At 43.4% G+C, this 13,795-nt stretch overlaps 3 protein-coding genes and 1 long non-coding RNA gene across 4 annotated transcripts; all 4 read right to left on the reverse strand.

Moving 5' to 3' along the window:
* Positions 1 to 27: 27 nt before the first annotated feature.
* On the reverse strand, positions 28 to 4,325 carry LOC113071480 (potassium channel subfamily K member 1-like). Its single transcript, XM_026244835.1, has 2 exons — positions 3,954 to 4,325; positions 28 to 607 (listed from the first exon to the last, which is right to left on the reverse strand). Exons 1-2 carry the CDS (start codon positions 4,267 to 4,269, stop codon positions 264 to 266), a joined length of 660 nt encoding a protein of 219 aa, XP_026100620.1. The 5' UTR covers positions 4,270 to 4,325; the 3' UTR covers positions 28 to 263.
* Positions 4,326 to 6,171: 1,846 nt separating this feature from the next.
* LOC113071486 (TAF6-like RNA polymerase II p300/CBP-associated factor-associated factor 65 kDa subunit 6L) lies at positions 6,172 to 8,759 on the reverse strand. The gene is made up of 6 exons (XM_026244839.1): positions 8,751 to 8,759; positions 8,547 to 8,599; positions 8,378 to 8,429; positions 8,178 to 8,255; positions 7,962 to 8,090; positions 6,172 to 7,539 (listed from the first exon to the last, which is right to left on the reverse strand). Exons 1-6 carry the CDS (start codon positions 8,757 to 8,759, stop codon positions 7,051 to 7,053), a joined length of 810 nt encoding a protein of 269 aa, XP_026100624.1. The 3' UTR covers positions 6,172 to 7,050.
* A 341-nt stretch (positions 8,760 to 9,100) lies between these two features.
* On the reverse strand, positions 9,101 to 10,084 carry LOC113071481 (uncharacterized). Its single transcript, XR_003280099.1, has 3 exons — positions 9,630 to 10,084; positions 9,352 to 9,502; positions 9,101 to 9,272 (listed from the first exon to the last, which is right to left on the reverse strand). It is a non-coding gene; the product is annotated as an uncharacterized LOC113071481 (long non-coding RNA).
* A 1,570-nt stretch (positions 10,085 to 11,654) lies between these two features.
* Positions 11,655 to 13,503, reverse strand: LOC113071485 (mRNA decay activator protein ZFP36L2-like). Its single transcript, XM_026244838.1, has 2 exons — positions 13,303 to 13,503; positions 11,655 to 12,969 (listed from the first exon to the last, which is right to left on the reverse strand). Exons 1-2 carry the CDS (start codon positions 13,309 to 13,311, stop codon positions 12,025 to 12,027), a joined length of 954 nt encoding a protein of 317 aa, XP_026100623.1. The 5' UTR covers positions 13,312 to 13,503; the 3' UTR covers positions 11,655 to 12,024.
* Positions 13,504 to 13,795: the final 292 nt, after the last annotated feature.

Raw genomic sequence — 13,795 nt, forward strand, 5'->3', positions numbered from 1 at the left:
AATGATTACTTGTGTATTTGACAATATTGTTTCTTTATTAAGAAATAATATATTCATATATATTCTTATAATCTGTATTATAAATGTAAATGATTCATAAATCGTATTATACACTTATGTGGCCAAATCCCACTCACTGCATGCAATGCTGGTAGACCAAATTAATTCTAAATAAATCAAATCAACTATACCACCTAGTGTTTGCCAGCTTCATTCTTGGATATCATTTATTCTTCTTACAATGTCCATTTCCATTGTATCAGTTATGTAGTGGAAGTGGATTGGCACAGATCTGGAGTGGGGTTTGGTCTTAGTGAAGGGGGAACATTTTCCTTGGGTGGCAGGCCAAAGATCGGTGGCAGCTCTGTTGTTGGAGTGGCAGGTGAGTCTGAGAAAGCAGGGGAGATGGTGGATATAGGCAGGGTGTAATGAGGCTCCTCCTCTGCACCTGCCATGTCTCCACTGAGCACAAGCTCATCCAAACCCACCCCCTTCAGCTCACCCTGCCGCGGTCCAGTGAAAAAACGCAGAATGGCTTGAACCTGCTCCAGTTCCCATAAGCTTTCCACAACGACAAGCAAGACAATCAGTCCAAGCATCAGGTAACCTGAAAAAAGACAAGTCTAGATTAGGGTTTCTGTAGGTTTTATAAAGGTAAGACCCTTTTAAGAGCAAGTAAAGAAAATTTAAGTCAATGTTGTATCTAAATAAAGAGCAGACAATGAGTTGTATTTGCAACACTTACAAGTTTGAAAATTCAACTTTTTAATAATCTCTATCACTTTGTCATGATTCTGCCCTCGTGTCCTTGATTTTTCCTAGTCTTGAGGCAGGATCATGACAGACCCGTGTTTTGTGTACAAGCGCATGGCCTTGTCTTTGGGCCATGTGCTTGTGTTGTCTCGTTCCCTTGCCCCGCCCCCCTTGTTATCCTAGTCGTGTCGTGATTGTCCTATCTGTAACACCTGTCGTGTCTTAATTGTTCCCCCTATTTAGATCTCCTAGTGTGCTCTGTCCTGCTTCGGTTCATTGTACCTGTGATTGTGATTGTTCCACTCTGTGATTGTTCCTTAAAGAAGTGTTTGTATTACCGTGAGTGTTTGTTTATAGTTAGTGTTTAGTGTCTTTATCTGGTCAGCCCTGTCTTGTTTTGGTTATTTAGTCCTTACCCTAGCCCTTGTTTTCCCCCTCGTGGGTTTTTGCTTCCCCTTTTTTGTAATAAACCCTTTGTTTGAGAATCCCTGTCTGCACCTGAGTTCCTCCCTTACCAAGAACCTGACAGAATGAACCGACCACCAAGGAACTCAGCAGACAGGAGGCAATGCTGGATGGCATCAGCCAGCCAGCGAGATTGTTTTGAGGGCTCTCGCCTTGTGGTGTTCCGGGGGACCAGGGGAGGTCGTTCCGGAGTGAGCGGGCGAGAGGAGGAGCCCCAGAGGTCCCCACCTACCCAGCTGCCGGCGATCCCGGAGGGTCGTGTCCTGGCCGTGGCAACCCTGGGGGGTCAGGCAAGCCCCTCCCAGAGTCCTGAGGTGCCCTCCTCAGCCAGCAGTCTCCCCATGAAACGAGGGAGACGGTTTTCATGGGAGTCGGCTTCAGAGTCTTCGGCGTCCGAGTCTGCCCTGTCCGAGACCAAACTCCCCCAACCCGCCTCTGACCCAGCTGTAGCCTCTGCACCGCGCCCGAGGAGGAAGAGGAAGAAGAAGGGGCCTGCCGGCCCTGTGACCCTGTCTCCTCCCGAGCCAGCAGCGGTGGGCGTGCCCGAGCCAGCAGCGGTGGGCGTGCCCGAGCCAGCAGCGGTGGGCGTGCCCGAGCCAGCAGCGGTGGGCGTGCCCGAGCCAGCAGCGGTGGGCGTGCCCGAGCCGGCAAAGAAGAGAGCTGCAGTCGTGAGAGCGGAGGAGAGAGCCGCGGCCGACTCTGCAGCAAAGACTCTTGTACAGTCGGTCTCATCCCATAAGGAGCTGCCTATTATCCTAGCTGCTAAAGCTTTTTCTGATTATTTGTCCCGTCTTGTCCAAATTTTAGAAGTCCCCGTCAGTCCTGTTTTGTCCCCTGACCCTGTCCCCAGAAGTCCTAAGTGTCCAGCCGTTGTCCCCCCGTGTCCTGTTGATGTGGCCCCGTGTCCTGTTGATGTGGCCCCGTGTCCCGTTGATGTGCCCCCGTGTCCAGTAGATGTCGTCTCCCCGTGTCCTGTCGTCTCCCCGTGCCCTGTAGATGTAGTCGCCCCTCGTCCTGTAGATGTAGTCGCCCCTCGTCCTGTAGATGTAGTCGCCCCTCGTCCTGTAGATGTAGTCGCCCCTCGTCCTGTAGATGTAGTCGCCCCTCGTCCTGTTGATGTAGTCGCCCCTCGTCCTGTTGATGTTGCCCCACGTCCCGTAAGTGTTGCCCCGCGTCCTGTGTCTGCTCCTGTCAGTTATCCCGAGAACCCTCCCCGCCCCTCACCACCCAGACCTGCCCGTACCCCCGTCGTCAGCCTTCGTCCTGTCCTCCTAGGATTCCTACCCCACCCACCCGCCCTGGTCTGTCCCCCATGAACTTTGTGGTCCCGCCCCCTCCCCTTCCCTGTTTGTTTTTTTTGATTTGTCACCCCAACCCTGCCGTTGTGTACTCATGTTTGCCTTTGTTGTTATTTGTCATGTCCTGTTGGTTTGTGTCTGTGTCCCAGTCTGTCATGTCAGTCGTGTCCCGTGTTTGATGTTCCCTTGAGGAGCGTCTGGAAGCCGCTCCTTAAGGGAGGGGTTCTGTCATGATTCTGCCCTCGTGTCCTTGATTTTTCCTAGTCTTGAGGCAGGATCATGACAGACCCGTGTTTTGTGTACAAGCGCATGGCCTTGTCTTTGGGCCATGTGCTTGTGTTGTCTCGTTCCCTTGCCCCGCCCCCCTTGTTATCCTAGTCGTGTCGTGATTGTCCTATCTGTAACACCTGTCGTGTCTTAATTGTTCCCCTTATTTAGATCTCCTAGTGTGCTCTGTCCTGCTTCGGTTCATTGTACCTGTGATTGTGATTGTTCCACTCTGTGATTGTTCCTTAAAGAAGTGTTTGTATTACCGTGAGTGTTTGTTTATAGTTAGTGTTTAGTGTCTTTATCTGGTCAGCCCTGTCTTGTTTTGGTTATTTAGTCCTTACCCTAGCCCTTGTTTTCCCCCTCGTGGGTTTTTGCTTCCCCTTTTTTGTAATAAACCCTTTGTTTGAGAATCCCTGTCTGCACCTGAGTTCCTCCCTTACCAAGAACCTGACACACTTTTTAATTAATTTTACTTACTAACTAATAAACCAACTAACCCACAAACTAACTAACTAAAAAACTAATAAGGTTTGGATATACTCCCAACCCATACAATATGGAAATATCATTTACCGTAGCTTCTGATCACATGGCAAAAAAGGTGACGCTCTTCCTCAGCATTTTTGTTTTGGTTTCCTCTGCAAATGTCTAAAGATTCTTAAATCATTGTACACTTATTTGAGAAGTGAAAATGAAGTGTGTTCATTATTAAAATAAGACCAAATATCTGCAAATGAACTCAGAATCAACTTAATTCAAAAGGAAAACAAGTTTTCATCACACTTCCGCAGATTGATAATGCAAGAGTAATTTTTTATTTTATTTTTTTCAGAAAATAAGACTACTTCAACTCATTTTGCATCTCACTGTAACTTGATTTAAGGATGCTTAGATATTTGCATTTTGTTGCATTTCATTGCCCTGCACTGCATTTCGTTGCCCTTTACCGTACATGTGCAATGACAATAAAGTTGAATCTTATCTAATCTAATCTAATATTTGCATTGGAAAACAAGACAAAAATACTGAGGAACATAAATTTTTTTTAGCAATGCATACAACATTTAATGATTTTTTAAAGACCTTTTTATGACCCACAGAAAACAGTGAATCAAAACAATTCATATACATAAAAAATTTTTTTTAAAAATAAGTGCTGGGACTTACAGGAGGTTGCAAACTCCAGCCCCTGACGTGCTGCCCGGCTTTGCGTCCTCCCAGGCAGGAAGTCAACAAGTCCTGTCGTGCTAAGTGAGATAAAACAAAAGTAGAGTGACTCCAGGTAACTCCAGTCATTCTCCAGCAGGCAGAGGGCACCAGCAGGCAGAAGAAAGAACAATGTCGCTGTGCAAAAGGCGAGCACACTGCAGTGCAGCAACGCAGCATGGTTGCGAGACAGTCCCCAGAAGACTTGAAGGTTGTGAATAGGGGTGTGTGTTACCCATGGCAGGAGGGCATGAGTAAGGCTGGACAGCAGCAGCATGGTGAAAGGGATGCCCACAAGACAGTAAACAACACAGAAAACACGGCCCTCATCCGAGAGAGGCACAGTGGTGCCATAACCTGCAAATATAGATGAGTTTAAAGATATCACAGATTTTAAAGCAGGATTACTTTAGTTAACTAAAATCAAAATCATAGAAAAACATAACAACATTTGTTACTTGAAATACAATAAACGTAATATATAAACTGAAATAAAATAATTTTGAATAATATTTCAGCTAGTTGCTGAAGCAACATTTCTCATCATCGCAACTATAATAGTGTATCGCTGATACTAAAATAAAACTGCTTTGAAGAGATCACTGCCTTTTGATAAGTATTATTAAATGTGAGCCAAATTACACTGCAGGACTTGAAATTTTTACATAAAAAGAAATCAATCAATCTTGAGTGTGGAAAATTAAATATTGATGCATTTGGTTTGTTGAGTTTAAGAAATAAGATATGATTAATAAGTTTGAGTGTGAAGACTTAATATTTAAGTTGTATAATGTATTTTGATCGAAATTATATATAGCTCATGCATTGTGTGATTGAACTCGAATGACAGAGTTAATATTTCTAAACCAACAGACAGACAAACTGGTGGAATAAACTTTACATTTGCTTCTTGGCTGTATAGGACCTACAACATTTTCAATTGTCTGAGCTGTTCACCAACATAGCCTCTCAGCAGATATTAGACTCTAAATGCTCCACAAGTAAAATAATAATTAAAATATGAGATTATTAAATACATGTTTGTGTTGGATAAAAGCACAGAGGTAGTTTTCAACAGGAAACATTCAGCCAGCACTGTAATGAATGTGTGACTGCTGCTCACCTGTAGTCGTGAGGAAGGTAATAACGAAAAACAGCGACGACGTAAAGTCGAAGTTGCACTTATCGCTGGCGGACTCCAGCGCGGCCACGCCACGTTTACCCGCGGAAAGCACGTTCATTAACAAACGATCCAAACTGCTCTCCTCAACACAAGGGTTATCTGCCAGAAAACGAGCTTTCAGTTCACGGACCTCTCTAACAAGCAAATTCACCTCAGGTTGCTCCAGTTTCATCAAAACAACGGCACCGAGAACGATGAAGAGGCAGTACGCTATCATCATACACGTGAACGCGTGAACTCGTAGAAAAGTCAGAGCTTTGTCAGCAAAAATAGCCATCATTAAACTATTTTTGTGTGTGTTTGTATTGCCTCAGTATGGTAGAACATTAAGGTGCTGCATGTGTAACCAAACCTGGGCTCTGACATGGAGAGTTAACACCATGCTGAAAGTTTAATGCAATGGGTCAGAGCCTCCACCTGTCTGCTACACCTAAACCAAACTTTTCAAATTATAAGGCTGCCTCAACAAGCTCACTATCGGACTTCCAGTTGTCATTGGAGAAGAATTTAGTTTCTTAACGGTACGGTTTAAAATCCTGCTCCAACACATTTTGTAGAATGTATGGAAAGATACACAGTGACCAAGCTCTGAAAAGAACAGGAAGCATAATAGAATTACTACAGAATTAGTCATGCGTTATGTTCTTCTGCCTTCTGGAGCCATATGATAGCTTTGTGGTGAACAGACTGAAATTGAAGTTAATCACTGAAAATGTTCCCTATATATATATATATATATATATATTTTTTTTTTTAACAAATTCCTTTAGAGTAATGCATTATATACAGTTTTTGCTAAATTAATCTAAGGGGTTTCGATTTGACATGCAGCTTATTACCAGGCCTATAAAAATAAACTCATTGGCATCATGAACAGACATATATAATAAAATATATTGTGAGTACATGAAATAAATCTATTTATTTTTACAGGCCTACAACTTTACAAAACAAGTTAAACTTAAAAAAGGACATTCATTCATACATAAATCCTCTAATAAACAAGGCAATTGTATAACAGCATCTGTTCAGCTTTATCCTGCTGCAAGTACAGTAAATATAAACTTTAGAAATAACTATATAAGAACTTAAAGTTAATGCTACTGATCAGAAGCAGCAGAGCTATAGCATAAAAATCTCAGGCGTTCATTCACAATTATTTTCTCACAATAATACTTGCCTTGTTTGCATAGAGCATATAGATCTGTTCATCTGTAATAACTAAGATGCAGCCATTTGATGAGATGTCACTGTGGTCACGTGTCTCTAAATGTCACGTACATCATTCAAGTATTTTAAAGAGGCAGGTGAAGAGAGTAATGGGAACACGTCCAGCGGCGCACAGGTTTGCGGACTCTCCCTATGACCGGCAGCTTGTGGGTGTAAGCACGAGGAGGGAGGGTAGTAAGGGCTGGAGTTGGAGTAAAGCTCGTCTGGAAGTGCCTTCTACCTATCTGTCGCCCGCCGATGATGAAAGAGAAAGCAGGAGGTCCAGCCTGAGGCAGCGTGTAGCGGGCTTTAGGGAAAATGTCTTGGGATTGGCTGGTGGAACGTCCAGGACGTGACGAAGATGACCTGGAACGTGAGAATGAAGATGAAGAGCGGGAAGAGATCTGCAGACACGGGACAAAAAGGAGACCACCAGTGAGAAATGCACTCCACACTAAAACAAAATGTTTAATCAACATCTAAAGACCATTTGCTCTTTCGCTAAATATTTCGGTGAGTTTTTAATGACAAGACCTGGACATTTTCGCTGAAGTCAAGAACCAAACCAACCAGGTGAATCACAATATTGCAAACTTTGATTTGAAACAAAATGGTTTCCATAACATTCAATTCCCCCATGGAGAAAATTCTAGGTAAACATAAAAATTAGGTAACAACCAGACTTGGTGGTTGTGCTTCCATACGAGGGCTTCCATCTTGTCTTGGGCTAATATTCATACTGGCAGTTAGCTGGGGCATTTTTTGTGTATTCTCAAGATTGGGGGCACCACTAACTGGCTCTTTCCTGCCCTCTAATGTCTGGCAGGAACATGAAGATGGGGCACTACCGAGTGGCGGGTCAGTGCTGAAGCGTACAGCCAGAATATCTCCAAAAAACGAGTAGAGTTCACAATACATGACAGGAAGAGATACAGTAGTCCACTCCTCCCATGGACAGCCAGCTCCACCTGCTTGGAGATGGCTTGCAATGCCAAGAGGGGGTTCGGAAAGAGGTTCGGGGGGTGGGCTGAGGCCAGGAGAGTTTTCTCTGAAGTTGCCAGCCCCTGTGGCAGTGTCTGGTAGACCAGCACCGCCGCCTCCTGCTGCCGAGGTCAGACTGAGTGCCTTCATCTTCAGCAAACGCTCTACCGCCACCTTCAGGGAAGATAATAAAGTGGTCACTTCAGAGACATTGTGTTGGGCTAATCAACTGTTGAACGGAAGGTAGTGTGATTAAACGAAATGAAAACAAATCTCAATATAGCTTATAAAGCCTGCAATTTAATTAAGTAAATATGTGCACATCATGTTTCAAAATAAAGAGCGACACTGAGACGTGAGCAGCTCATGAATCTGGTGTTTTCAGCAGATCGGTTTGCAGGAAATGCTGCAAGGGCCGTGAGTTTGGGTCTACTGTAATGTGCAAATGGGAACACAAAATGAGAAAACAATCTGTGGTGTCTGGCTAAATAAAAGCTGTGTACAAACAAATAAACTTGAATAAACCAATACATTTATATCAGAATCCTGAAAAGAAACGTATGCACAACAGTCATTGTCTAAAGTACTGTACCTACCAGAATGGTTCCATAGACTTTGTGGCCGTCTGCTTTCACCTGAGCGTTGGACACGGAGTAATCACTTAGCACAGCTTGTAGATTCGCCCAATACGCAGGGAGGTGAGGATACAGCACACGTTCAACAGCCTGTGTTAAAAGAAAAACACAAACAGTGTGACATTTAGTAGTAAAAAGCGTATTTGTGTTTGTTGGTGTTGTGCTGTGCGTGTTTACCTTCCAGCTGAGAGCATGCAGATCCACTACAGCTCCATAGTGGGAACAGAGAGGTCTAACCGGATCTGAAAGAACCTTCTGCAGAGACAGAAGAATCTGATGGTACAGCCCACTCACAAGATCACCATGTGTCCTAAGAGCATTCACTATAAAAGTGAATTTAAGAAGAATAACTTTACTGTAGGATTCTAAAGAAATACCAGAAGATGTGGCTGAGCAGAAGGGCTGCATAGTCTCTCAGGGTCCAGCGGTCATTGAGGGGGTTGATGGACGCAGCCAGAGGCTCCGGAAATGCAGTACATGACACTGGACACAAGACTGTGCACATATGAGCCCAGGGACAGGTACGGGCTCTGCACCAAACTCTACACCATGTGTAGGAGTCTGTTTAACTGGTCCAGATCATGACTGACTGACTTCACCTAAAAAGAGGAAAGAGATCCACAGATTACAGAATGCATCAAACAGCCCAAGGTCATGTAACAAGTTTCACAGTAATTACAAAAAAGCCGTTATAATATAAGGTTTTACTTAATGAGGGCATTTTGTACTTCATGGACAGAGCAATCTTACCCCACTCATGACGTAAACGAAGTAAGGCAGGAGGGCAGCGATCTTTGGACTGGAGGTCTAGCAAAGCCACCTGATTGAAGCAGAAAAACATTATTATACTAGCTAGAGAACTATGCCTGGTGTTATTTGTTGGTAATACTTCAGCAGATCCTCTGATAGAGACTGAACAGCAGAGGGCACTACCAAGAGAATACAAAAAAATAAACTGAATAGAGCCAGGTGAACTATGGAATATTTACAGTATATTCTTTTGTTGGCGATATAAATAAATAAATAACCAACCAACATTGTTCAATGATTCCCAAGTTTTTTTTTTTGTTTTTTTTTTGTGCCTTCATAGATTGAGGTTCATGACTGTATTTTGTGTTTTACAATGTTCTTGTTCATATGGGTCATATAAATAAAATGTATATTAAATAAAATAGGAACATACAGATGCACCTGACAAATCAATTCAAATATGAGGTTTACTTGTCCTTTGAAATTCCAGATTGCCTTTTCCATCAAGATATGACACATGCACTGCCGAGGAGACAAAACAGACAATATACATTAAAAAAAAATGAATACATTTCACTAAAGCATCCCGTTCCCGCCCTACCTCGAACCATCGTCTCTGCACAGCCTTTGGGAATATTAGTAGCAAGCGCCAACTCCACCAGATTTATCTCCCGATCTTCTACAAAGAAAAGCTCTCCTTCCTTTAATGCGTGGAATGGTAAGGCATCTTGTGCACCATAGCCGCAAACAGTCTAGAAAATATCCAGCAGGTGTAATGCTGTTCTGCAGGTGATGAAGTGTAACAAACAACACCACAATGCGAATTCACATAAAAAAAAAAAAAAAAAAACGCATTCACACATAAAGATGAACCGATACCTCAGTATTGCTCCACCTTAGTGCTCTATTGAAGTCTTCCACACTCAGCTTCTTTCTCTTTGCATGTCTCATGAAATGTGAGCTGTTCTGTAGTGGGACAAAGAGATGAGATGTACAGACTGGTTGACAGTTTACAAAGTATTTCCTTACAAATGCTTTAGAGGATTAAAAACACATGCACACATAACAACATCTACAAAAGCTTGAGCTGGAAACATTTAGAGACAGTAGCACAAATCAACACAGCAAGAGCATGTTATGTTTGTCAGCTAACAGTCATAATCTGAAATAATAGCACACATCACCATCGCTTTAAAGAAATAATAAGGCACGAATGCAATGTATTGCACAACAAATTAAAAGCCACTAAATTGACAGTCGTGAACATTTAAATGACTTAAATGGCCAGGCTGAGACAGTAGATCCCATCAGAACAGTTTACAGGAAACATTAAAGCTGCGGTAGGGAACTTTTGACGCTCTAGCGGTTAATAAACAGAACTGCATGCGTCTTGCGGAAGAACATCGTAGCCGGAACTACTTCTCTCTGTTTATGTCTATGAAGAATCACAAAGGTACTAGGTTACTCCGCCGCGGTACCCGCGAAGCAATCTAAAATAGTCCGAATATAAACACTTATTATAGGTGCACCCTAGTGATTCAGGACAAGCCAAAAACACGGTTTGGAAAATGGATTCATGGTGTACTCGCTTATTATATACATTTTTCTACATTTTGAACACAAACAAAGTTACGGACCGCAGCTCTGATTGGTTATTTTTTACCGGGTGCCATGGAGTTTCTGCAAATGGCAATAGGACCACTGGGAGGAGCCAGAGGAGCTTGATTTTTTCACAGATTATCTGTCTCATATTCTACTGTCAGGACATAATGACAGGTTTAATAAATATGTAAAAAATATTTTTTTACAAAAGTTCCCTACAGCACCTTTAAGACACAGACAAGTACAGCAGCATGTGATGCATGTAAATGTAAGTCGTATTGCTTCTATGTGTTGCTTCTCTGAGGTGGTAGCACACATCCTCGGCCAGCAGAGCTGACACCTCCTCGCTGAGCTCCCCTCCGGTGCTCTCGGACATTAGTTTGATGGATTCCCGCGGCACCTAGGCGAAGCGCCGTCCCTCCCGCTCGGTCATCTTTAGTGAGACCACTAAATAAAGATGCTGTAAATTACATTAAAGATGTAGAACTACAGCGGCTAGGCTGCGCGTCATCAGACTTTTTTCAATTCTCCTCGCTATGTACTTATATTAGTACAAGCAGCTAAGCTCTTCAGACTGTTTATACAACACACTGGGGAACTTGTGGGAAACGCATGATTGGCTATGAGCTCCGCGCATGTATCCAATAATATACGTGCTGGCGACAGGTATATTGATTCGTTTTAGCGATTCGAATCTTTTGAATCGGTTCACCAAGTTAATTTTTTAGTTTACTTTCAGTAAAAAAAAATAGAGACATTTAAGGAAATAAAAAGTTGATCCGATATCAGAATTATTTAACTCGACCACAGGGGTCTCCAAACTCGGGCCTGTAGTTGTCTAACTTGCATCAACATATTTTTCTGGATGTTTGATATGCCTGCCAAGACCTTGATTAACTGGTTCCAGTGTGCTTAATTAGGGTTGGAACTAAGCCCTCCAGAACGGAGTTTGGAAACCCCTGCTCTACAACCAACTTTTGTTTCTTCTGCCATGAACTCAAAAGTACATTTGTAGTAGAGAAGTACAAGATTTTAAAAGGTGACTGTAATATAGAGCATTTCCACTGTATGAAAGGATCTTGTTCAAAATAACCGGAGTGAATCAATTTATAAAGAAAAAAAGCTCCCTCACTCCTGACTGAAAACAAGACTACATCCAAGAGAGAATTGGGCTTCCCCCCACCCCCCAGTAGCACACCTTGGACTTCTTAAAAACTCATGTCAAAAACTGCAGTTTAGAGGAAGTCTTCAAAAATGTTCAGTCACCACTAGAGTGTCATGAAAGACAAACCACACAGCAAATCCTTTTAGGAGGTTTTATTGAGATCCATGGATGCTGATGTTTCCAAAATAATTTAAAGGTCATGGAGTTTAAAAATCCTTAAATTAGAAACAAGCATAGTGAAATAAGTCACACACAACAGTAAAATAAAGTCTAAATTTTACACTTCAGGGGCTTCATTCAGTCCGTCAAAAATAAGTGGCCTCAGAAGTACATGACAGACTTGAATTAAGAAATAAAAAGCAAACGTTTAAGAATCGGTCTCAAAAGGCGGTTTAAAAACAAGTAGCAAAGGGACACTGTACACAACTAAAAAACAAAATAAAAACAAGGTTAAATATGAATTCAGTCACAGATAAAGCTTTATCATTTAGGATCATGCCACAGACTTCATGGCAACCGTGGCTTGTCCAGAGTGTCTTGAGGACCAGCATTGGCAGCATACTCCAACTGCTGGAGCCGAAGGGCGAGAGGGAGCAGCAGATCATTCAGATGTTGACTGCTGAAGGTGAAAGCATTGTTGGCCACTTCCACCGATGGTGGAGTGACTGGACCAGAGCCATCAGGGTACACCGGCGAAGCCAACGCAGATGGAGGGGATGAGGATGGTGGAGATGGTGAAGAGCACATGTCGGAGGCAGGTGAAAGAGATCCCCCATTGGTCATCTGATGAGGCCAGGATGTGTGGTTGGAGTGAAGACCTTTGATAGCGTTCGGAAGCCCATGTTGGAATCGACAACGGGTGCCATACAGACAGAAACCAAATGAGCTGAAGGTGCGACAGAGGGCACCTCGAGGCTTCCACTCATGGGATTGTGATGGAGGCTGCCAGGTTCGCTCCTCCTCTCCACCATCTGATTCGGAGCCACCCTCAACATGCAGGAAGTGGCATCTGGTACCAAAGGGGCAAACCCCAAATGCACGATAGGTACGGCAAGGCACATTCTTGCGACGGGGACGGGTGGGCCTCTGCTCTTTAAGGCTGTGCACAAAGAGACAACGAGTGCCATAAATGCAGTAGCCAGCGGTGTGGTAGGTACGACACAGCTCGGTTTTGTACTTGGGATGACGGGAGGGTACATGGAGATCATGGAGGCCATGGGCAAACTGGCAGCGTTCGGCATACTTGCAGGTACCAGTCTCAGCATAGCGGCTGCACAGTTCGGTCTTATAGCGGGTGGAGCAGAGCCAGGGCGTCATTGTGGGCGATGGCGACTCAACTAGGGGAAGCAAGGCCTCGGCAAGAGACAAGCTCCCACCGCCTAAACCCTCCTCCGGGAAGAAGGCCTCATTCTGGCTTTGAGTGGGGAACAGAAACAGGTCATCCTGACTGGTCTGGAAAATAAGGGTAAAAATAGCTTTTTAGGACATACACACAAAAAACCCCCCACCACAACACTTGCCCATTGCATAGATAATTAATGCAGGTTACCATAGCCTAAAATTATTAAATAGGAAATATCATAATCAGCCAACCATAGGAAACAGTCCAACATAGGTTTACTAGAAAGCATAGAAGATTTTTTTTGTAGTTTTCTAGTAGTAGTTGACATTTCAGTGATCCAAGTAAGAGTTACTCAGTGCTTTTGAGACGCTTTAACTAAGAATTCGATATGGAATGTCGAGACAGATGGTGTCAATAAAAACGCGAAGACAATAACAGCTTACCTCAAACATCACTGTGGTTTTAAGTTGCTTTACAAAACTCAACGGCACCCAACAAAACGGGGTATCTTGGAGTTTAAAAAACGACTTTAAAGCAACAAAAACACCCAAACACTTGGCTCCGTTGCACTATCCCAGATGAAAGACACAGACTACACCCTGTGCCTGGCAAGTCCACCGTACCGACTACTGTTCGCCCTGTTGTTTTAAAGCAGACCCGGATTCCGTTTCCGCGTTCCCTTTAAAATATGAATCAGCTGTGAAGCGTGAACGTTCGAATCAGCCAATCGGGTCTGCCGTCGTTGACCGGCAATTCAATTTGGAAGTAGTCTGAAGTGATGATGCGTTCGTCTGCTGTAGATGTTTTGAATTTGATCAAATTGGGATATTGCCGCTGCCTTGCAGAATCTACTGCAATAAACATTTGAAAAGTATCTTGTTAACCGACTTCAAAGAGCGAACTCCGAATATACACACAGGCCCATCCTGTATCAAT

The sequence above is a fragment of the Carassius auratus genome, unplaced genomic scaffold, assembly GCF_003368295.1.
Source record: "Carassius auratus strain Wakin unplaced genomic scaffold, ASM336829v1 scaf_tig00007414, whole genome shotgun sequence".
NCBI classification, from domain to species: Eukaryota; Metazoa; Chordata; class Actinopteri; order Cypriniformes; family Cyprinidae; genus Carassius; species Carassius auratus.

What these genes read in the sequence shown, in the direction of transcription:
- LOC113071480 (XM_026244835.1), bottom strand. Translation starts at nt 4,269, where the DNA reads ATGCTGCTGCTGTCCAGCCTTACTCATGCCCTCCTGCCATGGGTAACA. An exon ending in GCTGGAGTTTGCAACCTCCT is followed by an intron (nt 608 to 3,953) that starts GTAAGTCCCAGC and finishes GTCTTTTTTCAG; the next exon opens with GTTACCTGATGCTTGGACTG.
- LOC113071486 (XM_026244839.1), bottom strand. An exon ending in AACAGACTCCTACACATGGT is followed by an intron (nt 8,430 to 8,546) that starts GTAGAGTTTGGT and finishes ACCCCCTCAATG; the next exon opens with ACCGCTGGACCCTGAGAGAC. An exon ending in AAGTCTATGGAACCATTCTG is followed by an intron (nt 7,540 to 7,961) that starts GTAGGTACAGTA and finishes TCTTCCCTGAAG; the next exon opens with GTGGCGGTAGAGCGTTTGCT.